This window comes from Apis cerana, linkage group LG1 (genome assembly GCF_029169275.1).
Source record: "Apis cerana isolate GH-2021 linkage group LG1, AcerK_1.0, whole genome shotgun sequence".
Classification (NCBI taxonomy): Eukaryota; Metazoa; Arthropoda; class Insecta; order Hymenoptera; family Apidae; genus Apis; species Apis cerana.
The window spans coordinates 9,898,555-9,924,714 of NC_083852.1; the positions used below are offsets into that span (position 1 = coordinate 9,898,555).

At 34.7% G+C, this 26,160-nt stretch overlaps 5 protein-coding genes across 33 annotated transcripts in view; 3 read left to right on the top strand and 2 right to left on the bottom strand.

The window, feature by feature from the left end:
* The window catches only part of LOC107993719 (protein bric-a-brac 2-like), a 208,467-nt gene extending 207,467 nt beyond the window's left edge, over positions 1 to 1,000 (bottom strand). For 3 of the 4 annotated variants that reach the window (XM_062082094.1, XM_062082150.1, XM_062082211.1), the window contains exons 1-2: positions 841 to 1,000; positions 67 to 106 (exon numbers count right to left, since the gene is read on the bottom strand). The gene's annotated coding sequence lies outside the window, so the exon portion shown is untranslated. The remainder of the gene's footprint in view (positions 1 to 66; positions 107 to 840) is intronic. The other variant, XM_062081994.1, reaches the window with a different exon arrangement.
* Positions 1,001 to 1,148: 148 nt separating this feature from the next.
* LOC108002968 (MAGUK p55 subfamily member 7) lies at positions 1,149 to 8,782 on the top strand. 4 transcript variants are annotated; one of them, XM_017064990.3, is made up of 11 exons: positions 1,149 to 2,860; positions 3,448 to 3,734; positions 3,808 to 3,939; positions 4,746 to 4,772; positions 5,749 to 5,916; positions 6,022 to 6,093; positions 6,188 to 6,312; positions 6,397 to 6,521; positions 6,850 to 7,152; positions 7,268 to 7,611; positions 7,685 to 8,782. In XM_017064990.3, the coding sequence occupies exons 1-11, from the start codon at positions 2,818 to 2,820 to the stop codon at positions 7,859 to 7,861; spliced, it is 1,803 nt and encodes a 600-aa protein (XP_016920479.1). In that variant the 5' UTR covers positions 1,149 to 2,817; the 3' UTR covers positions 7,862 to 8,782. The 4 variants fall into 4 exon arrangements, with proteins under 4 accessions (XP_016920479.1, XP_016920481.1, XP_016920480.1 ...); XM_017064992.3 differs by having other exon boundaries at positions 2,201 to 2,860; positions 6,976 to 7,152; XM_017064991.3 differs by lacking the exon at positions 4,746 to 4,772 and having other exon boundaries at positions 2,201 to 2,860.
* A 1,055-nt stretch (positions 8,783 to 9,837) lies between these two features.
* LOC108002955 (NF-kappa-B inhibitor cactus) lies at positions 9,838 to 19,829 on the top strand. 21 transcript variants are annotated; one of them, XM_062082863.1, is made up of 11 exons: positions 9,838 to 10,137; positions 11,502 to 11,724; positions 11,784 to 11,964; positions 13,015 to 13,384; positions 13,692 to 14,081; positions 14,690 to 14,880; positions 16,413 to 16,542; positions 17,371 to 17,511; positions 17,617 to 17,801; positions 18,302 to 18,525; positions 18,616 to 19,829. In XM_062082863.1, exons 3-11 carry the CDS (start codon positions 11,821 to 11,823, stop codon positions 18,737 to 18,739), a joined length of 1,899 nt encoding a protein of 632 aa, XP_061938847.1. In that variant the 5' UTR covers positions 9,838 to 10,137; positions 11,502 to 11,724; positions 11,784 to 11,820; the 3' UTR covers positions 18,740 to 19,829. The 21 variants fall into 21 exon arrangements, with proteins under 21 accessions (XP_061938847.1, XP_061939361.1, XP_061938889.1 ...); XM_062082905.1 differs by having other exon boundaries at positions 9,849 to 11,416; positions 11,774 to 11,964; XM_017064962.3 differs by having other exon boundaries at positions 9,849 to 10,137; positions 11,454 to 11,724; positions 11,774 to 11,964.
* Positions 19,530 to 23,173, bottom strand: LOC108002958 (dnaJ homolog subfamily C member 22). 2 transcript variants are annotated; one of them, XM_017064965.3, is made up of 6 exons: positions 23,121 to 23,173; positions 21,587 to 22,346; positions 21,259 to 21,406; positions 20,467 to 20,831; positions 20,285 to 20,392; positions 19,530 to 20,224 (listed from the first exon to the last, which is right to left on the bottom strand). In XM_017064965.3, the coding sequence occupies exons 2-6, from the start codon at positions 21,887 to 21,889 to the stop codon at positions 20,012 to 20,014; spliced, it is 1,137 nt and encodes a 378-aa protein (XP_016920454.1). In that variant the 5' UTR covers positions 21,890 to 22,346; positions 23,121 to 23,173; the 3' UTR covers positions 19,530 to 20,011. The 2 variants fall into 2 exon arrangements, with proteins under 2 accessions (XP_016920454.1, XP_061940670.1); XM_062084686.1 differs by having other exon boundaries at positions 23,011 to 23,173.
* An 83-nt stretch (positions 23,174 to 23,256) lies between these two features.
* LOC108002957 (U2 small nuclear ribonucleoprotein auxiliary factor 35 kDa subunit-related protein 2) lies at positions 23,257 to 26,024 on the top strand. Of its 2 annotated transcripts, XM_062084571.1 has the most exons (5): positions 23,257 to 23,387; positions 23,625 to 24,021; positions 24,398 to 24,699; positions 24,789 to 25,331; positions 25,475 to 26,024. In XM_062084571.1, exons 2-5 carry the CDS (start codon positions 23,764 to 23,766, stop codon positions 25,737 to 25,739), a joined length of 1,368 nt encoding a protein of 455 aa, XP_061940555.1. In that variant the 5' UTR covers positions 23,257 to 23,387; positions 23,625 to 23,763; the 3' UTR covers positions 25,740 to 26,024. The 2 variants fall into 2 exon arrangements, with proteins under 2 accessions (XP_061940555.1, XP_028525086.1); XM_028669285.2 differs by lacking the exon at positions 23,257 to 23,387 and having other exon boundaries at positions 23,510 to 24,021.
* Positions 26,025 to 26,160: the final 136 nt, after the last annotated feature.

A 26,160-nucleotide genomic window follows, 5' to 3' on the forward strand; every position in this document is an offset into this window, starting at 1 on the left:
AAAAAATAGGAGGGAAGAAGAAAGTGGATGAGAAGAAAATAAAAATAAAAAATCAAAAAAACTTACCGAAACGATGAATGAAAATAAACAAGGGATATGGAAGTAACTGTAACAAATAAAAAAACCAAGTTCAAATAAAATATTCATTGTCAATATTTCAATAAATACGATATATATATTTTTTATACGTAGCTTCTTTTATTGCCAATATATTTCTAACTATACATACACATCGCTTTGATAAATAATATCGATAATGTACATAATTTACAATATTTTCTTGTAAAGGTGATATAACTTAAGATCGATTGTAACTATAATATGTCGTTTGAATTTGAACGATTTTTTCCCTTATTCGAAATTATTAAAACTTTTCGTTTCGACGAATAAAATTTGCAAACTGTTCACTGTGACGAACATCTTTATTTCTATGCATCCTTAAGCTTACGATTTAACGTTTAAAAAATCTATATGTATGTATTGATAAGAATTAATAGATGATTTATAGTTAAGAAATCGTGAATAAATTGGTCATCGTCAAATTTGGAAAGATCGCGAGTATACGATTCGCAGTACACAACCACTTGTGGATCGTAGGCACGAGATACATGTGCTAACGTCAGCGAATACGATTTCTCTTCTTGCAGAAATAAGATTTCGGTATCAACAAGTATCGTTGCAAAATGATACGCGATGTTTAGAAACAAAAAAATCAACCAAACTATCTTAAATGGTTATGAATTTTTATAGAAATTTCGACCGAAATCCGTGTGTGTCAACGCCATGTCAAAATTTGAGTGGCGTTACTCGCATAAAGTAAAAAGAAATCAATGATCTTACCAAAACTGCACAAAGAGAAAATAATGGACTGTTTGCAATAATTTCCAATGAAAATTTCACAACAGAAAACTACACAAAATTCACAAAATACTTCGAAGCTAGCGGCGAGATGTTTCATGCAGACAACTGCATGTATACACAGCTAACAGTGCTGCCACATTCGAAACGACGCCAGCTATGAGAAATAAAATTATAACCGCGTATTTCAAATTGTCTTACGAACATTTCCATCGAAATAAAAACAATTGTATCGTGATTTATTTTAATTATATATAAAAGATTTGTAAATAATTTTTACAATTATTCATGATTTACAACTTTATAATTTATTAGATCTAATGTTTTCTAATAATTAAATCCGTATAATGATTGATTCAAAACTCTTGTGACAAAATATTAAAAAAGAATATATCTGAAATCTATATATTTAATTATAAAGAAATAGTTATGTCAGATGATTATATATAGAATAGATCTATCGTACAATGCAATAGATTAAAAAACTTTGTCTATGACCTCGTTACCATTCTCGTATCACATGCAACATTACCGATTCAGAATGGAATGAAACAACAGCGCTACTAGGAGGAAAAAAATTGTAATTAAATATAAATACGATTGTCAATTGTGTGTCTTTGACATAAGAATTTTTAATCGATTTAAAATTTAGATCTAAAATTTGTAAAACATAAAATATTGTCAACTATTTTTACGCGGGAATCACAAGGTATATTTCAAACACTTGTTTTAATATGTCTTCGGAAACAATCTTCATACGACTATGAATATTCCAACTTGAATTGCGTTAAATATAAAATTCATGTTTCATTTGTATATATGTATATACATATAAAATATTTGGATGAATTATAAATAGGTTGATTCTAGAAATCCTTTGAATGAAGAATAAAAATATTTGCATTTCATTTTTTAATTATTGATAAAAATTCAAACACAATATCTCTGGTTACGAATAAATTCTTTTACATATATATATATACTTACATATATTTCTAAATTCACTGCCCTAAATTGTAGAGGGCACAAAACTTCTGGTTTCTTGCACGATCGGTAATTCAGAACATAAAACACAAAATTCCAACTTGTTTCAGCAATATATAATTAAAATTAAATGATAGAGAGAAAAAAAGAAGACAGTAAGTCTATTCTCTGATTATAATGTTATGATATTATGATACTTTGCACGTGACGGGAATACTTTACTTTTTTCTCTCCTTTTCTCTCTTGCATGGCAGGGTTGAAGAAGCAAGAAAGAGGATAAAAAACAAAAAAAGAAAAAATTTTATGAAAAGAAAGTATACCAAGAAGGCCAACAAATGTGATATAGAAACAATATATCGAAAAACAAGACTAAAAGTACATGCTATTTATAGAGGGATGGTGAATTGGTTATGCCACCGAAAGGGCAAGGGAGAGGGAGAAATTTCTAGCTTCGAGAGTGAAGAAACAGTGCTGCCTTTAAAGATGGCCTCCGACGACAACGTGCCGTGTCGCGTCTATGCCAAAAAATGCTCGAAAACCCTTATCGGACCGTGAATATTGGCTAAATCGAATTGTACAGTGATTATAGAGATATTTTATACAATTGTTCGGTAACGATAGGAAAAAATGTTTGGTGTATCACGGTGTTTAATTAACTGAAAAGCAAAAAGATTGACGAGATGAGAGATCGGATCAATCTAGTGGTAGTCATTCTACCCCGTTTCGAGTGACAGTAGCTTACGTAACAGATTATTCTCGCTATGATAACGATACTCCAGCCACGAATGCGAAACAAGAAACTGTTTTACCCGGTTATTCGTGGCGCTGCGCACGAATCTGCTAGAAATACGCATCGCGACTGACCTGATTATTCTTTGTCGTTTTGATATCGTGCCACGTTACTGTTCGAGTGTATCCTTTTAGTTTCGAATCCAGCACGCTGGAAAATAATATTGAAGTTCGTTCTGATGAATTATGACAGCGGCGCTCGTCATGGAAAACATAAATTGGGATCCTGGTGAGTGAATTCAAACGATCAACTACTTGTGTTTTACCGCGATACATTTGTTTTCGTTTATCCTTCTCTTTTTTAGCTTTTAATCAATGGCATCACAAATTAAAATGTTTCGGCATTTCGATATGCGATATCACCGGCTCGATCGAACGCGATATTTTGAAAGTAGAAGCATACCTTTATATTGTATTCGTACATTACATTACATCTATTTTTACCTGCTAGCAAACCTTCTTCAACAAAATGTCCGAATTAACTTGAAACAAAATATTATCATTACAACAGAAAGGAATGTTTCACGTTCACGGAAATTAATTTATCGATCAGGAAATAATGTTACCGTGAAATTGTTTCTTTAAAAAGAAGAAATAATCAGAATGTAGTAGTTTTTGGAAGATTGTAGTACGATCTCGTACGATAATGTTAAATCGTTAAATTGAAAATTAAAAAACAATTGTTCGAGTATATACATTTATCGCGTATATCTTTGTATTTGAATTTTATGATCTTTCTGAACAATAGAATAAGAATAAATTTTGTTGATTTTTATTGAACGTCCATTCGATAAAAATATCTTTCCTTTCTTTTAGCTTTGTCCAAGCTGTTAAATTCTCTACAGGAGAACAAGAACGAAATACCGAGCTGCACCGAAGAGGAATTCGGATTCTTAAGCGAGTTGCTACAATCAAAGGAATTGAACGCTTTGGTGAACGTGCATAATAAAATTTTGAACAATGTCAAGGATGACAAATTCTTTCCCGTACTCTCCAATTCTATGGATATCGACATCGAAGTCTTGGATCTGTTGTCCACGAAGACTCACGTCTCGAAGGATTGCAAAGAACTTTTCCATTTACTTCAGAAACCACACATACAGGTAACGTGAACGCTGCGAATAAACAAATAGATCGGCAGAAAAATTGAGGAGAAATCGAGGTGTTTTGTCGTAGGGCTTGTTATGTGCCCACGACGCAGTTGCCCAAAAAGATTATTATCCTCGATTGCCGGAAATTCCATTGGAAGTGGACGAGGATGAAGAAACCGTGAAGATAGTGCAATTGGTGAAATCGAACGAACCCTTGGTACGTCATACCATAGGTCGCACGTTTCGTGTTTAGTATTTTTTTGTTTTTTTTTTTTTTATTTAGTAAATTTTTCGCTCAAATACCACGATAAGAAAGAAAAGAAAGAAAGCTTAATAGCATAGAACAAATTGATAGTTAACTAAAATAAGAGAGAAGACTATATGTGTGTATGTATATGTACATATACATACAGGGTGACACATTATAATCTTTTCACGCGATTGCCTCTTCTGTTATTTACTTGAAAAAAAAAAATGTTTTAAAGATTACGTCGTTTCGACGTATCACGACGGTATGAGATTTCAAAGTGTTCTTTACTTTTTTTAAACGAATATTTGTTTTTTAATTTTTTTTTCCTTTTTTTTTCTTTTTTTTTTCTACAGTCAACACGAAGATTTAATAACTATAATGTATTGATCTTTCAAAGTCTTTTAGAATTTACTCTTCTCTGGAAAATATTTTTTTAGATTACATGATATTGGACAATATTTGGATATGATTCTTGTCATTGAACAATAATTTCACTTTCTCGGATAGTTTAGTCGCTTTAATCACATGGAAGGATTATAATAAAGAGGGTCATCGTGTGAGAAAGAGAAAGAGAAAAAGAGAACGAGTGATAGCTTTAAAGTAATTAAAATGATTTGCATGGGATTTGAACCTGATTAATCCTTTATATCGATTTAGATACCTCATGTTCCCGTAATAAGTATCTTAGTATCGAACACGTATCGTTCGCACGATACTCAATACTGTTTCTTAAGTAATCACGTGTTTCTTTCATCGTCAAACTTGCTTCGAAGTGTGGCGCCGGCGTTGAACCGATCGTGGTAAGTCGACTTCAAGCCGAAACATGTATTACTTACAGGCCTGTAAACGTTCCATTGCGTATCGAGCAATGCGCAGTACGATTTTCGTAGAATTTCATTTATTTCTCCGTTCCTTTTCGTTTTAATTTAACCAGGCATCTAGTCGTCATTAGATTTACACTTTAGTTTTTGTCACTTTGCGATCTCGCCTCTATACCGGAGTGAGAGAGAAAAAAAATATATATATATATATATTCGCGGATAGAATCGGCTGTAAATAGAACGCTGTTCGTGTTCTTCTAAAACACGAGTCATTCATTTTGCTTATATACGGTACGTCCATCGCAATCTCCCATTGATTTGTTTGTTTATTTGTTTGTCATTTTTTTGCTTATGTAAATAAAACAATTTCTCTAATAATAACAATTGTATCCAGTGTTATTGTCCCGCATGTCCTTGTGTATCGAATAATGGAAAAATCTCTCGAGATAATAAAAGTGTGATATTATAGCACGTTTAGGAATTATTCGAAAACTTCGTTTCAAACTGACTCCTCAGAGAGATGGACGCTTTACGTCATATCATAAAATTATATATAGAAGCTTCTTCGAGATGCGAATTAAAAATAAAACTTTACCGAGTTATTTTTCAATGTTTAACAATTCTCGAGGAATGGTTACTCTCGAGTAGAAATATCATTAAAATCGTCGCTGATGACGATACCAATGATACTTTTATTTCTCGATTATCTCGGGAAATTTGAAAGATTTTCGAGCATAGTCGAATTACGCTTGAAACGCAGTCGAGGAACGCATCACTTTAAGATCGATAAGAGCCGACTGCTTCTTGATCGAATGATTGTTTCTCGCCTTCGCGATGAATTCTTTTTGTTTCTTCTTTTTTCGTTCGTTCGTTTGTTTGTTTGTTTTTTTTTAAACGAAGGCACTACATTGCGCATCTCGCAAATGAAAAATATCAGTTTACACGTTGACAATAGGGGGCGACCATTAAAACATGCGAGGTCACCGGCAAGATCGTGATAGCACGAATAATGCATGGCGGCGCGGCCGATAGATCCGGCCTCATTCACGTTGGAGACGAAGTTTGCGAGGTGAACGGCATCAGCGTCGAAGGAAAGACTCCGAACTGTGTTCTTAAGATATTGGTGAGTCGCAGCTTTTATATTATTTTCCGTTATCATTGATATTCGTCGCTTATAATTTTATTTCTAAATTATTCCCTGTGTAAAACGATATATATCCTCTTTCAGCAAAATTCCGAGGGTACGATTACCTTTAAAATAGTGCCTGCCGATAGTAAAGGAGGAATTCGCGAGAGCAAGGTATTTCACTTCGATTTAATGTCAACAACTTTTGCAACTTTTATTATTTTTTAAATAATTTTAATCGTTCGATTTATCTTGTTACCATTATTAGGTGCGAGTTAGAGCGCATTTTTCGTACAAAGCTGCTGAAGATCCTTACATACCTTGCAAGGAGGCCGGACTAGATTTTTCTAAGGGTGATGTCCTTCACATCGTCAGCCAGGATGATGCTTATTGGTAGAGAGTTGGAATTATTCTATTCGTGCGAATTTTATCGTATCGTGAATCTTACTCTAATCCCCATGAAATTTATTAAATTAGGTGGCAAGCTAGACGCGAAGGTGATCGAAATATGAGGGCGGGTTTGATCCCAAGTAGAGCCTTACAAGAGAGACGGATTATCCTCGAGAGACAGCAAAAGGAGAAAACCGACGATGACAATATGAGTAAGTGACAGAGTTTGCATAATTGAGTGTAAATAATAACGTGTGCTTCTGTTTGTATCTTCAATTTTCATCCATTAACATGATCGAACGTGATCATCAAAATCAAAGAATAACCTACTTCTTCCGTACTTTTGACGAAATTTTAATTAAAACCGCGAGATCATCTTTTTCTCATCAGAAGTCTAATCTCATTTAAGTTTAACTGCATGCTGAGGCGATCTGTAACAACAATCTGCTTAATCGCGAACGAACGGAAGAAACGACGATGAAACCGGTCTCGGCTGCCCTTCTTAACGGATGATGGCCTGACGACCTAACCGTCGGTTAGGCTTGTGTTCTGTTCCAGTGCCTTTGCCCGCATTGTGCCCCCGTCCCACTACCTCTTTACACGCCTCGCCTACAAAGTGCAACTTGCAGGGAGTAAAAACTAAAAAAATCATGTATGACGCTGCAGAGAACGACGATTTCGACCGGGAAGAAATACCGACCTACGAAGAGGTCGCAAAACTCTATCCAAGACCGGGTCTCTACCGACCGGTGGTTCTGATCGGGCCACCCGGTGTCGGAAGGAACGAGCTCAAGAGGCGGCTCATGGCCACCGACCCCGATAAGTACAAGACACCTGTCCCTTGTAAGTTTCCTTCGATCTCGTTTATTCCAATCGTTATTTTCATCCAGTACAGCTTTTTTTTTTCTTTTCACTTTCGTCAAAATCGTTTAAAATTGATTTCCGTGGCGCTGTTCAGATACCTCGAGACAGCCGAGAGCAGGCGAAATCAACGGGAAGGAGTATCACTTCGTTAGCCGTGAAAAGATGGAGGAGGAGATCGAGGCTGGCAAGTTCATAGAATACGGGGAATATAAAGGGAACTTGTACGGCACCAGTTCTGAAAGCGTGAGCTCGTTGATAAACGCCGGATACGTGTGTCTGTTGAATCCTCATTACCAAGCGTTGAAGATGCTTCGAACTCCGCAGACAAAGCCGTACGTGATATATATAAAGCCGCCGAGGTTTGAGATATTGAAAGAAACTAGGAACGATGCTAGAGCAAGGTCAACCTTTGACGAGAGCAACTCTCGAGGTTTCACGGTAAATCAATCATTTTTCTATTCAGAGTTATATTTATAACGTTATACATAACGAATATTCGATCGCTTTGCAGGACGAAGAATTTAGTGAAATTTTGCATAGCGCTGCAAGGATCGAATTTCTGTACACTCATCTGTTCGACGAAGTAATCGTAAACGCCGATCTCCCTATTGCGTTCGAACAGCTGGTGAACGCCGTTCATCGGGTTGAATCGGAACCGCTCTGGGTACCTGCTTCGTGGGTTCAATAAATTTTGTTTCGAGCGAAAAGTTTAAGAAGAAGAAAAGAAAATTTTTCGGAAGATTGCAAGTTCGACGGATGCTTTTCTCTAAATTATTCAACTTGTACTTTTTCAGTAAAGCGCCTGTTTTCCTCATCTTCTATAGCATTTCAAATCGATAAGTACTCCCCAAGAAGAATGTCGATGCCTTTATCCATATATACATATATATATGTATATATTTACATTTTTGACACGTCGAGAATTACAAACTCGATCCGATTTATTTTAAACTATTTTGTTCTTTTCAACGTGAAATGAAACTCGTTCTTCGTTATGCAGATACATAGATACATGTGTACTGTATTTGAATCGATAGTGTTTAAGAAGTTTGTATTTTTACCAATGATCTCGTTTTTAAGCGTTTAAGTTAACGTTTATCTTTGATTTTTAATGTATCGTGTTGTATTCGATGCATAATATTAGAATTTTTACTGCCACGAATTAAAAGCATCTCGTGATGGAAGAAAGGAGAATGTATTGTTTTCGCGTGTGAAGGAATTTGAAAGTGTAAGCACGGGAACCGTGTAAAAATTCTTACGTAATTTTTGGGATCAACGATTATAAATGGTAGCTCGTTGAGACGAGTCGTAAAGTTGGTGAATTGAAATTTTCAAATATTAAATAATCGTTATTATACCACTCGTGACCTTTGATCCCAGTTGTTGATTGTTGCCAAATAAGTATCGTACGTAAAACATATGAGAATCATCTCACAATTATTGTATTTTCCACCTGATCAGCATTGCCACGATATTGCTATTTTTTTCATAATTAAAGGGCTGCCAGCATGAGGAAGATTTATGCACGCTACACTATTAGCGTTGCATCAAATAGTTCATCCTCGATGTAAACTCTCTATGTTATCGAAATATAGTATTACACTTTGAAGTACGCATTATTGTTTTTTCCTGATTTTTTAATCAAAATTATTTTATCCATACCTTTAGTCGATAACGTAAAACAGTTTTTCAAGATACATTAACTCGACTTGATTTGTTATCCAGCAAAAATTCAACTATTTTTTACAGAAAACGGTTTTAAACGAGTTTTACGATCGATACGAAAGTCGAACTAAATTTAAGGTTAAGTCGCATTCAACCTTGAACTAATGAATTCTGACATTTCTCCGATACGGAATAACGAATCGTATCTATATTGAAATCTATGTAAAATCCATTTAATAAAAAACCTTCGAATACCATTTTGAATAAATTGCATGCGGATAATAGCTTTCTTTTAATAACACGTCATCACATAGATGTTTCTTTTGCACGTATATACTATTTTTCTTCAAAATTGCGATTCATTTATCACGAATATCGAATAGCTCATGTTTTACATTTTTCTAACATATTACTATTTTGTAATCGAAACTAAACGTTTCTATTTTAGTAAATATTTCAAGAATATATATTATGTTCGACCTACGTATTTCTAATTAAATGGCTATTCTAGACCCGTAACGCAGTATTGGTATATACATTTTAGTCAAGCCGGAAAAGATTAGTTTTCGGCAGATTGCTTTGAAATCCACTATATCTGTAAAATACATAAGTAACTGCTAATGTAGGTAAATACTATTTTTGGAAGTTTTAGTTTTCTAATCGAACTTGAATCGTTGAAACTTCCGAACACGTGCATGCGTCCCAATGGATAATGCGTTACTGCACGAAAATAGATCGAACGAAACTCGGTAGGTATGTTAGAAAAATCGTGAAAGTTTTTTTTTTCCGTTTCATTTCGGTCGACTGTCACTCAGATGGAAAAACATTTTGATATGCAAATAAAATGAAAAAGAAAAAGTTATACAATTTTTGTGTTCAGAATCTTTTCGTTTCGACTAGATATTAAAGAGTATCTGGCCTAAATCTGCGACTGCGCGGATGAGAGAGCGTGCGATACGACTCTCGTGATACTTTCAGGGCGAGGGTGCGAATTAAATTTTAGCCCAGTATCCAATCAACCCTTACGCGAATAGATTAGTTTGAATAGTTGAGCGATAAGATTAATGGCGTCGTGGATTATTTCTTTTATTGAATTTCCGATACGCAGTCTACGATTACAAACGTACTACCATTACATTATACCCGGTAAATTTTTCATCGAAAGATGTGCAAATATTCTTTAAACAAATTCTTAATATCGTATACGAGATACATGCATCTTAGAAAGTCTTAGATCTTTTGAACGAGAATATTCGCGCTATTTTCGCATCGTACATCGATAAACGAAAATAGAAACAGGTAAATATTTCTTTAAAAGTGATCCTTAAATTCGAGAAGCGTAGAATGTTTAACTTCACAAGTGATGTTCGAAACGACACTCGAAACAACAAGTAAACTTTTCATTCAATATTCTGATCGAGTAAGACGTGAATTACAGCGCCAATTCATAAGTGATGCTTTTTTTATTACCACGAAAGAACTATAAAAAGAAAGTTACAAGGTCTTGGGGGGGAAAAAAAGCTCTCGATTATGATCGTTTCGGTTTTTATAGAATAGATAGAATTTTTCTTGAGAGAGGCGATCGAATTGTCTGTCGAGCGCGGAATAATCTGTTTATTTACAGCGCTTCGTTACAAATTAAAGGTAACGAATCACGGTCATGATATTAAGCGACAAATTTACGAATCCCACCAGTTTGACGTCGGCCTCGTTTAAAATTAAACCGAAGCCTGGCCAGTATGGAAAAGAACGTTCTTACGTAGATACCGAAAACCGATTGAGACGTCAAGTGTCGAATTTGCCAGTGAGGTTATTATATCGTGTGCAAAATGTGTCAATGACACAATGTCACACGTGAATTATCAACGTAACGTTATTATTATTATTCCTGATGAACTCGCGCGCGTGCTATCGACATTGATTACCTTCATCGAGTTTGTCGAGCACCCTTATGAATTTTCATTAATTGCACGCTCGTATTTAGACAAGCTCGACTCGCATCGTTAATTAAATTAATAACATATCCAATAGTATCTATCTCTACTGTTGCCAAAATTTTTAAACATAATTAATATCCCACGATAAAATTTTCTTTCTCTCATTATTTCTTTAAATATTACTTCCCACTTCGAATCTCTATTTTTTTAATTCTTTTCTTTTCTTTTTCTTCCTTTCGTTATAATATAACTCGTCCCGAGTAATGGCATTGAACTACGCTCGAGTTCGTGACTTTCCGTAACGTTTCAATTTGCTTATTTCGGCAGACGGAACATCTGTAGTATTTCGCTCGTTTGATTTTACGACCACATCGAACCAACTATACGTAAATTATGTACTCTGGTTTCTCGCCAAATCAGTCACGTAATCAATTCTCACCAAGAAAAACACCAGCTCTCCCATTGTCTCTCGATGATTAAATCGAATTTAACGGGAACTCGTTAATGAAAATACCGGCAACAAATTATTCCAAAATTATTCCCTTTCCCCTCTCTCTCTCTCTCTTTCGTGGAAAGCGTATTCCGCGTAATCTGACGTACTCGCTAAAATAGCTCGCCGGCCATATGCGCTCTCTCAAACGGTAGATATCGTAATAATTTTGTAAAATCGATAAACAGGCCGGGGCAAGTTTTCGAGTATGGCATAATCGATAGATTCCCGTGCAGTGAGAGAATTCAAAATATTGGCTTAACGCCAGAGGCGACGGCGACGAGGACAACGACGACGACGACGAGCGAGTAAATGCCGCCAAAATAAGCACGCGGCAAAAGGACGAGTGGATCGAGCGAAGTTCTCTCGAGAGGCCGCGCCATGGATACGTCGATACATCGGCAAACAAATCAAGTTCAAACGCGACGAGCCTCTGTTCAAAGATAATCCACGCTCCCGGTAAGGTGTTACGTAAACTTCAATCGCCGATTGCAATGACGAATCGCAGGCAATGACAGGTGGCCCCCTTCGATCCTCGATCCTCGACGATCCTCGATGGAATCTAGATCAACAATGACCAAGAATCAAGGGAACGGATCGTCGACGCGCGGAAGAGTGTGTTTAACCGGTGGAAACAAATATACCGGGGAGACGATGCTCCAACGTGTGTCCACCGTGCAACGGAATATCATCGGTCAAGTAAGCGCTCTTTTACTTTGTACACTTTTATCCTCGAAGAAAAAGAGGAAAGGAAAAGTTTACTCATTTGCCGTTTACTTCGGGGAGAAATTGAGAATCGCGAGGGAGACAAAAGGAACAACAGGTTGACGCCGGTATTATTGAGGGGTATTTGCGAGGTTTCGCTCGATAATGCGCGTACACGCATCGTTGACGAGGCACCAACGACCGAGCAACCCAACGATTTAACCGGCGTATAAATAGCGTTTAGTCGAAACGGATGCGGTAGAACTCGCGTGCACGTCTCGCGAAGCGATCCGGAAGGCACGATTCGCTTTTCAAGGAGCTTCTCCTACTCCGAATACATGAGAGGAGGAACAGGCTGTGCCGTGATCCGCGACACCGTCAGTGATTTCCGAGTGTTTCCGCGGGAATGATCGATTTTCGACACGCCAACTCGCGTTTAAATAGAACTTTCTCCAGTTCTTCTCGTAAGTTTTTCTCCACTTCTCCCCCTTTCGCCCTCTCTATTACCTCCGATCGTTTTCGAGAATTAGGGTAAAGTAAGAAAAAAAGAAGGGGATTGATTTGGATCTGAGGGTATCGCATCAAAGAATTGGAAGATTTTTTGGTTAAAATATTATTAGAGGTAAAAGAAAAAGATATATATTATTTCTGTCGATCGAGGATTAAGTTTTAAGTGATTCTCGAGATACGTCACACGTGTTGCAACGAGTCAGCGAAATATCTTCAAGCGAGCACGAAATTCGTAGCAATTCTCTGGAAAACTGAACGCGAGTAACAATAAATCTAACAAGATAAACATTTTCTGTTATCGCGACACGCGTCTACACAATGTACTTATATATATATATATATATATATCCTCGAACGTATTGGTTTATTAACATTACACTCGCGTATCTGCATCCAAACAATTCCTTTCACGACAGTCATACGCACCCCTACATTCCCTCTCGCCCCAAATGGAATCAAGAAACCTTTTAATCTTAACCTTTTTCGAGGATAAAAAAGAAAATATCTTTGATACGCATGAATGATCCGGAACAGAATAATAGCCGGCCTTCGCAAGAGGACAACTGGCAGGTGAACGGTGTCCAGACGGCGCGACTGAAGTGCAGCTCATTGGCAAAGGGCAATAGTTGCCCCGTGAACCAATACAGCATCGTCGCCTCTAGGGGGGATCTCGCTCGAAATAACTGCACCGCGAGAGAGACGCCGGCGCCGTGCATCGTTGACAAGAGGAACAAGGCGACCGTGAACGCGAGTACTCGCGCAAAACATCGGGACAACTTGCCTCTCAAAGGAGACATCCCCTGCGAGCGGCTCGCCAAAGACGCGGAAGGACCGGCGACGGATTTGAGGAAAGCTCAACGGCCCATAAGAAAATCGTTCTCGGTACCCGACTATCTGAGAGAAGGTAAGCACGTCCGAGTTTCTCCTCTTCGGAAAATCTGAGAATCCGTTCCTTCTCTTTTTTTCTCTTTTTCAACCGCGTTACGTCACGCGTTCTAGAAAAGTTCTCTTTCGCGAGCCGATTTTTCCTTTCGAACACACTCACCGTTATGCCATTGTTTCTATTTTTAAAACGCGCGACGCTCGAATATTGAATAACGACAATAGGATCGTGTTGCATCGTGTTGCTGGCGCCTACAAGCATCTCGAGTTATTACCGCCGAAATATAGAAAGGACGAGGAGGGGATGGATGGTTGTGTGGTCGTTTCAGGTCTTTGGACAACGCGGAAGATCGGGCGAGGATCGGGCGAGGAGAGCATTCTGAAAAAGTCTTCCGCGTTTCTGTCCAATTTCACGCATCCCGCGGACAAAATTAGGAAATCGAACAATTCGGACGGGAGGAAGCAGAGTAATCGTTGCGGCGAAACGAGCTCGGCCAGGTATCCGAGTTTCAAAGGTTACCTCTCGTTGTTGAACGACCATCTCGATCCGTTTCAACGCGCTCCAACTGTACAAACGTTGCTGGTCGAGCGAAGGAAGACGAACGGTGTAAAGAAATCGGTGTCCTTCAGCTCGGACACCAGCTTCGAGGAGAAACGCGCACCTTATAAAAGAGCCGCCGTTCACGAGGTCAAGGTGTACCACAAGGGTGTTCTGCAAGGTATGCGTTTCTTCCCCTCCCTCTCGTTTCCATTCATTCTCTCGTCGCCCGAGGTGAAACTTCGTTCAATAAACCTCGATCGGTAACGCATCGATTTCCAAGCCGGATACAGTTTTTCGATTTCGCGGAGTTTGCGCGCTCGCTGTTTTCTTTGGAGATTCATCAAACGGAATATTGCATACGGCGCACAATACGAGCCGTATAAACAAACGTGGAACAATAACGGGCGGAAAGATATAACGGCGTATCTTCTCTGAACCGTAAATCATGTATATATAAAAAAAAAAGTGGGATTAAAAATTAATCCGGTTTCAAACGTTGAAAATTTTATAAAGAGAGATAAATTATATTAACGCATACGTCATACACCGGGAGTTATCGGGATAACGGTCTATTCGTTGTTCCTTCTAGCTTTTTGCCGATCATTTATATATACATATTTCGTGTTTTCTTGTCATTTCGTTTATCGGATTAAACGTGTAAATAGTTTATCACGTTTAAAAGATATCAAGTATCTCGTTTATCGTATTCATTTCAAATAAATAAAGGGAAAAAAGAATCGCAAAGACACTTTTGAGCAAATATATAGTCACGTTTCCATCCACCAGATCGTAGCGTACGCGAGGTGGATATCGTCGCGAAAGTGCCGTCCTCGTGGGAAGAAACCTCCGAGGGCCCAGCGGCCCTTCTGAGGGCAGCAAGAGATGCCGACGATGCAGTCCTCAATGAGATCGCAGTTCAAGTGCGAAAATTTGGATTTGGAAGCATGGACGTCAATATGGCTGATAGCAGCGGCAGGGTGAGTCTTCGTTGAACAGGCTGTATAATTGTAATCTTTGAAAGATCGATCGATAAAACCTGGTTTATAAAAATTACCAGCGATTTGGGTGAAACGGACGGTGATATCTTTTATTTGTACCAATTTTTTGGATTGGACTCTAAAAGAAAATTCATTTTACGAATAATGAAATCGAATAATATGAGATAGATAATTGATTAAACATTTTTTACGGATATATATTTACATTATATACATGTAAATGTATATCGTTGGATTTGACGGTGACAATGTATTTGCATACGACACGTTGATAAAAGAAATTTATCACGTAGATACACGTTCTCTTCGAGTGTGTTGGAATAATTGATTCAAGGCCGTGGAAAAAATAATTTTTTTGTAACGTAGACGCGAGTGTCGTTTAATCGTTTAAAAAAACGAGGCAAGTATATACACGGCGTCCTTAAATAAACCGCGCTATTCTTCGCGTTCTTATGTCTCTTAGGTACAATTTAATGTTTTTAAAATAGAATGCGTTATTTGGTTAAATTTGTTACGTTTCTCACGTAAAGGCAAATCAGAGAAACGATATAATATTAAGAATTTAAAACAGTACTATACGCTGCATATCGCAATAATTTTTCGATTATTAATGATTAGATTCCAGGATTAATTTAAATATTACTTCCTCGATATGCGATTTCTTGCGCGGAAGAAAATCCGATATTTAAATCGGATTTGAAAAATATTTGAAAAAAATGTTTGAAAAGTGGAGAAATTTTATCGTTTTTACCCGAAAAGCTCGTACGCTTCTTCGCACGAAAACAAGTGAGAGTCTTATTTCGACATGTGTTTGTTACAATGACGCACATGAAGTAATAGCATTTGAGCTATCACGTCAACGTCAGTAACCACTTAATAAATTGATCCTTACACCGCACGGTCCATTGTGCGCGTCTCACTAAAGAATAACGAGTTGGATGCTCGTTGGACAAATATCTCGAGCGTATCGTGTATTTATATTTTTCATCTCCTCTTGAAATACGATATAATTTCTTCACGATCTTTTCTTCTAACGAAAAAAAAAAAATATATATATATACAACATTCTTAAGTATTAATCATGCGGCGAATGCAAAGAAAAAATAAAAAAACTAAAAGATCCTCGTTGATGCTATAATATGAAATTACAAAATGGCCATGCATACTGTTATGCAGGATCTGACAAAATTACTCTTCTATAAAAAAATTTGTGACATCCTCAGTTTTCCAACTCTATAATTAGATCTTCTAAAAGCTGTTATTATTTAATTCAACGATATACGTAGCCACTTCCCAATTCCACACAATTACATCTCATAAAAATCCCTATAACAATCGACCTAAAATGATCACCAGCTGTTACTTAGACCTTCATTCGGATCATTGAGATTCGATCCCTTTCCGTAACAAAATAAAAGATTAACGGAATATTTACCGTTGGAAAAACAACAAAGTGAGAAACCAAGTATCTCGCGCAACCGATGAGTGAAATAATATTCAACGATTGTTAGACCGCCATCAGCTACATGGCTGGAAACGGTGCCTCGACGATGTTGGAGCTAGCGCTCTCGTTCGAAAGGGCGGATCCGAATATTCCGGACAACGAGGGCAACACGCCGCTGCATTTCGCCGCGCAAGCCGGTAAGCGCTCGCTTTTTATGAGTTTAAAAAAAAAAATATCTCTTTTTCTATGACGATCGACAGCGGGTCGAAAAAATATCAATCTGTCACGCGGAAATCTTTCAAGGACAGAGATGTTCGCCTTGCAGCAACCTCTCTACGTGCGTACTACGTGTGATCGAAAGAATCCGGCCACGTGGTGGATATAAATTTTATAAACACTTCTCGCGTTAGAAAGTGTAGCTATACAGGGTGTCTCGTAGACGATGATGATAGGATAGTTTTATTTTGAAAAATTTTCCTATTTCTTCGACCGTACTGTAAATGAACTATCCTTTGCGATCGAGTTGTATAATTTTTAAATGAAAAAAGATTTTAATCTCGTCTCGATTACACGTATCTCCTATCGTATTGCATCTTGGAAAGTAGCCAATTTCGCTTGATTTATTTGAAAACAAAGGCTTGAACGAAGAAAACGTTATTTCTTTCTTTTCCTTTTTTTCGCTCCTCCATTTACTTTCGCACATAGAATCATCAGACACGGTCGTTTGCACCATGATTTCGGAGACACTCTGTATATATATATCGTAATACACGTTATAAGCAGACGTTAAATTTTATAGCCGCGATGCCGTAAGGATTGTACCGCGTCATCGCCGTCGAAAATAACTTAGAGTACTTACTTGAAACGCGCGTGGTTCGTCGTGACGTACGCCAACAGACGTTTCAAAGCCAAAATGTGGAACGTTACGGGCGAGTTACGAACGACTTGTTACGGCGAACACTTTCGATTTTTCGAAGGACACGAGTCTCGATTTAACATCTCTCTTAATATTTCGTTCGGATCAGGGCAAACGGAATGTTTGAACATACTCCTTCAAAGGTGTCCGGAGATCGAGGTGGACGCGAGGAACGCGTCGGGTTTTACGCCGTTGATGAAGGCAGCCCTTCAAGGAAGGACTAAATGCGCCAAAATTTTGTTATTCGCCGGTAAGTTAATTTTCTTCCCTCCTTCCCTTTTCTTTCCTTTTTTCGCAACGATAAGAAGGAAGGAATAAAATAAAATGAAATTTTACTCGAACGTTTGAATTTCAGGCGCGAATCCGACATTGAGGGATCACGGGAGAGGATTGAGAGCGGAACAATGGGCCAGATTTTGTGGGAGGTACGTGTGCGCTGAAGTGATCGAAAGGTTCGCTAGGCATCGACTTCTTGAAAGATCGACTTCTTGTCGGTGGGGCAGTGAACCCGAACTGGCGGCAAAAGTATTACAAGGAAAGGTAAATCTCTTAATGAAAATTATGATTGAAACTTGTAGTAAAATTATTAGTACCTTATATTACTAAATGTCACTGTGATTGTTATTATCTTCACGATAGTTACATATATTTTAAAGATTATTTCATAAATGATTTAGAAAACTGCATCGGAGGATCTTTCCAAAGAAAATACAATAATAATAAGTTCTTTCGAATAATCGGATCAAGTTTGATTCGATAGCGAAAATTTTCAATCGTACGAATATGATTTTTTTTTATCATACTTATAGGATTGAACACTTTTGAAAATTTTGGATTTCGAGTAAAATTCTTCCAATTTTATCTGATAATATATATGTTGAAAAATAAATAAATATATATAATCGTCGGATAATTGATCAATGGAAAATCAAAATTCGAATAATTATAAAATTCGTGACGAATGCAATCGTTCAATTGTGCAAATTTTTAATCTTCCAAGTATATTAATGTTCTACGTATTTAATATAAATTTGATGTAGGTCGTGCCAATTCCTGCTACACCCTTGTCGTCGTCATCTTCGGGACTCAAATCAAAAATAAGAAAAGTTTTTCGCACAACATCTGGACCAGACAGAAATTTTTCTCTGGTCTCGCAATTAACTAGCGCTGCCCTATGCGCGAGTAGTCCCGCTTTGCCAAAATCCAGCGACGTTCCTCCCGTTGTTAAGAGTCTTCTTCGACCATTGAGCGTTCCACAATTAAGGTATTATGATATTTACGTGTTTATCCCAAACATTCCAACTTTATAAATTAGATAAATTATTTTATTATTTTTTTTTTTTTTTTTTTTTAGGGTGACGTTAGTTTCACCGCAAGATTTCATCGAGCAATCAAAGGACAAATATGGGTCAAATTTCACGGAGAAAATCGAGAATGCGGTAGCAAAACCATCACGGTCAAAAAAGAAAAATAAATAAATTGGTAAATTTGTATTCGTAAGCCGATTTGTCAATAAACGCGCGCAAGCGTGAAAAATCGCGATGTTCTCGAAAAAAAAAAATATTTTTAAGAATTTTTGATTCAGTTTCAACTTTTTATCAATACAGTTCCTAGCGAGCGACGCAAATCTCGCTCTTTTTAAAAAATTATCGATGTTAAACGAATTCTCAGAGAATCTCGTTTCCATCGGCAAATTTTTTTTTAACGTCATTCAACGTTATTTATATAATCGACAGAGAAAAGGATTACCAGTCTTCGTTCGGATTATTTTTTCTTTTCGTATGTTATTAATCGTTAAACTTCAGATTCGATATAAGTAAATGATGCTAGTAGGTGTTTAAAACGCGTGAAACGATGAAATTTATTTTTAGTAGTTTACGATTTTAGTAAACTATACCAGAGAAAATACGCAGATAGACGAACTTCTATAAAATCACGAATACCAAAGAATCGATAAGAATAGGTAATGATGAACCATCGAATCGATAAAGTATTTTTAAAACAATTTTAAATAATCATCCGTCAAATCGCGATGAGAAAATTCGCTCCTCCGATTTTTCAGTTTATAAACATATTGGAATACAAATATAACGTTTTTTTAATCACGCAACGATCATCGAACAAATTTATAAATAAATTTCTTGATATAAAAATAACACTATTTGTTTGTAAAATATCTTTTCTCCGTTAAAAGGCGAAAATAATCATTTTTATCAAGATAAAAATCGAATATAGATGTACTTAATAATATACTTACACAAAAACATATCGAATTCCTAAATAGTACATCATAATATTTATATTTATACATTCAATTTTACATATACATATTAACATTTATATTTAATGTTCGAACGCAAAACAGTGCCAAATTTTATGAATCAATAATGCGTTCAATAAAAATAAAAGTCTATCTTGCTATAGTATATACGGAATAACGAGGTAGAACAAATGCTTCACATTTGGACTTCACATGGAGATTTGTGTATGATGAATGAAAACAATTTGTCTCCGTACCTCGTTTGTTATTTATTACTGTAAAATAAAAAATAAATCTTTTCAAGAAAATCTATTATAAATATTTACGAGATACGGAACATCATATATCCTTGATATAACAAAATGCCTTTGTTTATCATTAATTTATCGTATGTTAAAATAATTGTTCAATAATTTTGATTGATCCCCACTTTGATGAATCGCATGTATCATACTGTGTATCTCGAAATTATTGAGCACAGATTTATTGATTACGATTCATCCGATTTTCTATTTCGACGTTGTCTGCGATTCTTCGCTTTCGAAAGAATCTCGTATGCCTGTTGAATTTCCATAAATTTCTCTTGAGCTTGTCTCCTTTCTTCTTCAGTGCCCTTTATCTTGTCCGGATGATTGTCCCTCGAGAGTGCTCTCCAACGAGACGTCACTTCGGCTTGCGTGGCCGTTTGGGAAAGACCTAAAATCTATATAAAGGGAATTTAAGTATAAATATAAAATTATAAAATAAATTTCAAATTATATACCTTGTAAGCGTTTATTTCTCCTCGAGGATCCGTAAGATCTATCAATTGTGCCCATGTTGCCCAGAAACCTTGATGTTTCGCTTGATTCCATGTTGCTTCGAGACTCGCCTAGAAAATTTTAGGTTTCATAAAATCTTCATCCAATTGTCTTAATGATATCAATTTAAAATAATTAAATTAACCTTAAGATCAAGCCATATAGGAGACGTTAAAAAGTGTTGAATAGCTTCCGATAATTTGATCTCTTCGCCCTCGCTATCGGTAACAACAGCATTAAAGCATAGATATGATCCTAGTAAAAACGTGTAAAGTGCAGCAGCTAAACCGAGATAAAAGATTCTTTGAATGATGTTTTTTCTCTTCCTTGGCTTCAGTCTCCATTGCTTGCTGAATGTATCGAAGCTTAAACTAGCAGCAACGACCATCAGAAATACCCACATGTTGTCATCCCCGATGTAGGTTAACGTTGGATACAATAAATACGCCGAGCAAAGAGCAATCCATATGGAACCTTGTTCCCTGCCAATATTTCCGATCGTCCAAACACCTGAGTAAATACAATTGTTAGAATCATGAAAAACATTCTGTAAAAGAAAACGAGGACAAAAGAAACAAATATGAATTTAATCAATTATAAATATAATATAAAATAACGAATTATATTTTTAATGGAAAAAAATGAAAATTAAAGAAATGAATATTTTATAAATCTATTAATTATGAATATAATTATGAAATGTATATTCATTAAATTATTTTCATAAATTGCATCATTTTATATTTATATAAACATATTGTTGTGTGCTTGTAACAATTTAATGTAGACACATAGTTTGATAAAAATTTTATCAACTAATTATACTTGGAAAACGAACGTAATAATCGTTAATAATCGTAAGTGACATGTATATATTAAACGCAACTACGTAATACGTATAACATATCTTATATATATTTATTTTATATATTTTTACCTAAAGCAACAACTAAAGGCGTTAAAATGAGTAAATGTCTAAAATTAATTCCATATATTTCGTCTCCTGGAATGGCATTGCGAAATATTTCAGCCCATAAATATGCAACAGCATTTTCAGTAACAAATCGCACCGTAGAGAATGGCGGCTGAAATCAAATATGATATGCTGCATTAATATTTTGCTTACGTTATCGATTCTTATTTCTTGTATTCGATATATAAAAAAAAAACTTTTTATATGTTGAAATATTATACGATTCATTAGATTACTTTTTCCTAACATATTTATTCAAATTAAGATCGATTATTTATCAATTTCGATATACCTTACGATTATTTCTAACTTTTTGTTTAAAATCATTTATAAAACTGGGATCCTCGTTTATATCGCGCACATATGAAGGAATTCTATAGATGTCTCGAAGCCATCCGATACCAAAGTATCCACCAAAAGTGCTAAAATATACAAAAGCTTGTGCATCTCTTTCCAAGTATATGTGATGCGCGCCAACTAAACCACCGATTAACCACAGTACATAGGCCCAAAATATCGATTTTTGTTTCTTTGTTGATTTTTTATTCTTCTCCAATAAATGTCCATTTTTTAATTCCATTTTTATTTCTTTCATTGTGAAATTTAATTATATATCGCGCGTTGTATTACACATTCTTTTAAAAATCGATATGCCACAAGTTTATTTGTTATTTTTGTTTCGTTTTCTATTTCGTTACAATTAATTAAACAAAATAATTAAATGCACATTATCCAAATAAGAAACACTGTCGTCTCACAATTGCACTACATATACTAACTTCGTTTATACTATTTGCTAACTATCATTATCATCGTCAGTTTTTCATTATTCTTACACTCAACAGTAATAGATAACAGATTTTTTGTGTCACTGTGTTTGTGACTAATTAGCTCAATATGATTATTTTTCTTGTAAAAATACAAAAATACGTATTTGTCGGTACCGTTTTAAAAAATATCGCAATGTCTTCACTATACTGGTTCGAATCATTTGTAGTTCAACGCTCTGTCGAATATAACGGTATTTTCGGCAGGAGCGTAGCAATAGCAACCTGTAATACTTGGATCCGATATAGAAATCATCATCACAAAAAAATTATATCATTAATCACACATTTATTTTTAATTAATTAATCATATATTGAAAAAAGTATTCAAATTTACAATAAATTAATTGTTATAAATTTATTGTCAAATAAAAAATATTATTCATTTATTCAAATATTATCTTACTTAATATAAGTATACAATAAAAGAAATATGAAATATAATATGAAACTTTCATATATTGTAAAATGTGTTTTTTATTATCAATATATTTTTACGTATTTGAGAATATACGTATTTGAGAAATACGTATATTATATATTTCCTGTCATAATTTCACAACACTAAATTTCTAATGTAAATTCAATTACGAAATATAACAAAGTAAAAACGTAATACCAATTATTTGTATAATTCTTAATGTGGTACGTAATATAATCGAAAAATTTTTTATCATACTACGAATATGTAACAAAAATATCATTATCTTATTCATCATTTTTTTTATTCATTTTCATTTTGTTATATTGATAAATTTATATTTATTAAAAATACAATTTGAAAGTTTTCAACTTGATTCTTAATTTTAATATTAATATTTATTATCAATCAATATTAATTTTAACATTTTTAATTCAATTATTTCTTGAAAATTAATTAACACTTAACTTTTTACATATAAAATATTCGTTTGCACAATTTTTTTTATTACAATGTGAGTAAATAAAAAATAAACAGAATAAGAATAAATAAACATTATTTGTAATTTGTTTGCTTACACTTAACCTTTACATTAAATTTCCAACCAGTTCCGCGTTTAAAGCAATAAGTATGACTATCATATTAAAATAAAAATCCCTAGAATAAGAAGTCTCTGGAAAATTTTTTAAGTTGGTAATAATTTTATGTTAAGTAGTAATTTTGTAGTAATTTTTGTTTTGCGTTAAACTGTTCTAGTTAAATACACATGTATTTAATGTATTATTTAATGTATACGATGAATTATATAAAAAGAATTTTTTTTTTAAACAATAAATCATTTTTGAGTAAGTTTCTCAGAAATTATTTCTGTAAAAAATTATTTTTTTTCTTAGAATTTTAAAAACTATTTTATTATTTATTTTGTATTTCTTATACGATAATTTAATAATATTAATAATAATAATAATAATATATTTCATCTTATTAAGTATATAATTTCATATAATAATATTATTTTATATAATTCCGTAAATAATTTAAAAATTTAAGAATAATCAGAATTAAAAGCTTTTTGTTTGCAGTGATTGCACAGCGACGTGCACGTGTAGTCCGCCATTTCTTTAACGGCATCGACTACCAGATACGTTTCACTTGTGTCAAAAATTTGTGATACTATGATGATATTATCGGAGATAATACAAATATTTTCTTGAAAAATGTATGGTAATGGAAGGGAGTCATTTGACGAAAAAGAGTCATAAGGAGTGGCGTAAAATAGCAAAAAGAGAGCATCGAAGACGTCTGCGTCGTAAAACGGCCGCTGAACGTGAAGCGAACGAGGAACAACTGAGGGCAGCACTTGTAAAAAGCGCGGAATATTTAAAGTGGTTAGAACAGTGTGAAATTGAGGAGAGAGAAAAAGAAGCTCGAGAAAAGGAAGAGCACGATCAACGGGAAAAACAATGGTTAGAAGAAGAGGTCAGTTTATAAAATAATCAAAAGATATTTATGAAATTTTGATAAATTTTCTTTTGCAACTGCCAACTTCATTTTCCTTTTCTTTCTTTTTTATTTCAATACAAGAAAATTATTAACCAATTGATTAATATATCGCGTATGTTGTCATGTTATCGAAATTACTTTGTTTTCACGATCGATAGCATACGTTCGATTAATCATCATCGAATAATGTATCACTGTTTCACAAGAATTTTGCTATAACCCTGAAAATAATGTTAAAATGTGGATACCAAAGCCTGCTAGTTACTACATGGTTTCTATAAACTAAACAATCAAACTTACTTTAACAATAAACTGTATCCACAGTGTTTTATATTATGTTTAATATTCTTAGGTAAAAGCACAAGAAGAATGGAAAATTCTACAAGAGAAAAAACAAAAAGCTCGACAGTTACAACTGGAACAGGAAGCGAAAATACGTCAAGAATTCGAAGCGAAACAGGAAGCAATTCGCAAAAAACAGGAAGAAGAAAAACGTAGAAGAGAAGAGGAGATTAGACAAAGGGAACAACTATTAAAAGAAATCGACGACTATATCGATAATGGGATCAAGACTCCGGAAGCCTTGCGGGAAGTTATCGATAGTCAACCTGGTAAAGAGCTTTGCCCCTTTTTTACAAAGACTGGTGCTTGCAGGTAAATAATATACAAAGCATTTTTTCTTTAAGCATATAATATAATCTGTTTTAAATATCGTATTTATAAAGTCAAAAATATATTTCTAGGTATGGTGATACTTGCTCAAGAAATCATCGTAGGGTATGTTTGAGCAAAGTGATATTAGTACCTAGTTTTTATACACATTTTTCCTTGGAGAAAAATTGCGCGGAATACGATACGGATATTGCACTCGAATTTGAAAGTTCAGAAACACGACAGCATTTTCGTGAATTCTACAAAGATGTAGTTCCTGAATTGGAATCATTTGGAAGGATAAAGACTTTAAAATATTGTTGTAATACCGAAGTTCATTTACGAGGAAACTTATATGTTGAATATTACACCGAAAGAGAAGCTGCCAGAGCTTTAAGAAGATTAAAAGGTCGATGGTATGCTGGTCGACAACTGAATTGTGAATTTGTTAATCTGAAATCATGGAGGAGTGCTGTGTGCGGAATGTCGAAATGTCCTAAAGGAAGAGCTTGCAATTTTTTGCACACTTTTAAAAATCCTCATGACGAATATGATATTAAAAGCCCACCGAGATGGGCAAAACAATTGTCTTCATCCTCTCAAGACGTTACAAGCAATAAAAAAATCGAACATAGGTATTAAAGATTTGTTATTATTATTTATCATACTATATATTTTAATTTTTTTTACTGTATTTAATGTATATTATATATCCTAATATATTATAATATAAATATAATATATATTGATGTATCATTAATCTTTAATTTTCTTTTAGGAATAAATCAAAATGGGAAGATGGTAGCGATGTAGAGAATGGTAAAAATTGGAGATGGTCTGAATCTCCGGAACCGGAGATTGAACACCGTTCGAAAACCATTGAAAAACGCCACCATCATTCCGATGAAAGAGATTCTCGACAAAAATCGACGCGTGATAAATACGAACAATCTGATAAAGATAGAGTTTCCGATGACGATGAAATACCTAGAAAACATCGTAGATCGAGTTCTAGACAAAAATTGAAACGGTCTCGAAAATAACTATGTATTATATATTGAATCTGATTAAAATTATTTTTAAGAACCAAAGAGATGTTATAATTATTACGGATATGTCGGTTTTGACCAATGAAACTGATATAGAACAAAATCAATATATCCATAATTATTATAATATTGTTTTAGTTCTCGTAACAGTTTTCATATCGTAAAATATTTAACAATAAAATGTTTCATACTTACCGCAGTTTATTCTTTTTACAAATTTAATTGTTAAGCACTGCTATTGAAAATAAAGCTATTTTAGGTATTATATCCGATATAAAACTGATATTTAATTCCTCTCTCTCTTCTCTCCTTCTCAAAAATCAATTTTTATCATAGAATTTTCAAGATAATTTTTCATTGGTGAAATATTGATCATGTTACATAGACGCATTCTGTGATAGTTATTATCTTTCGA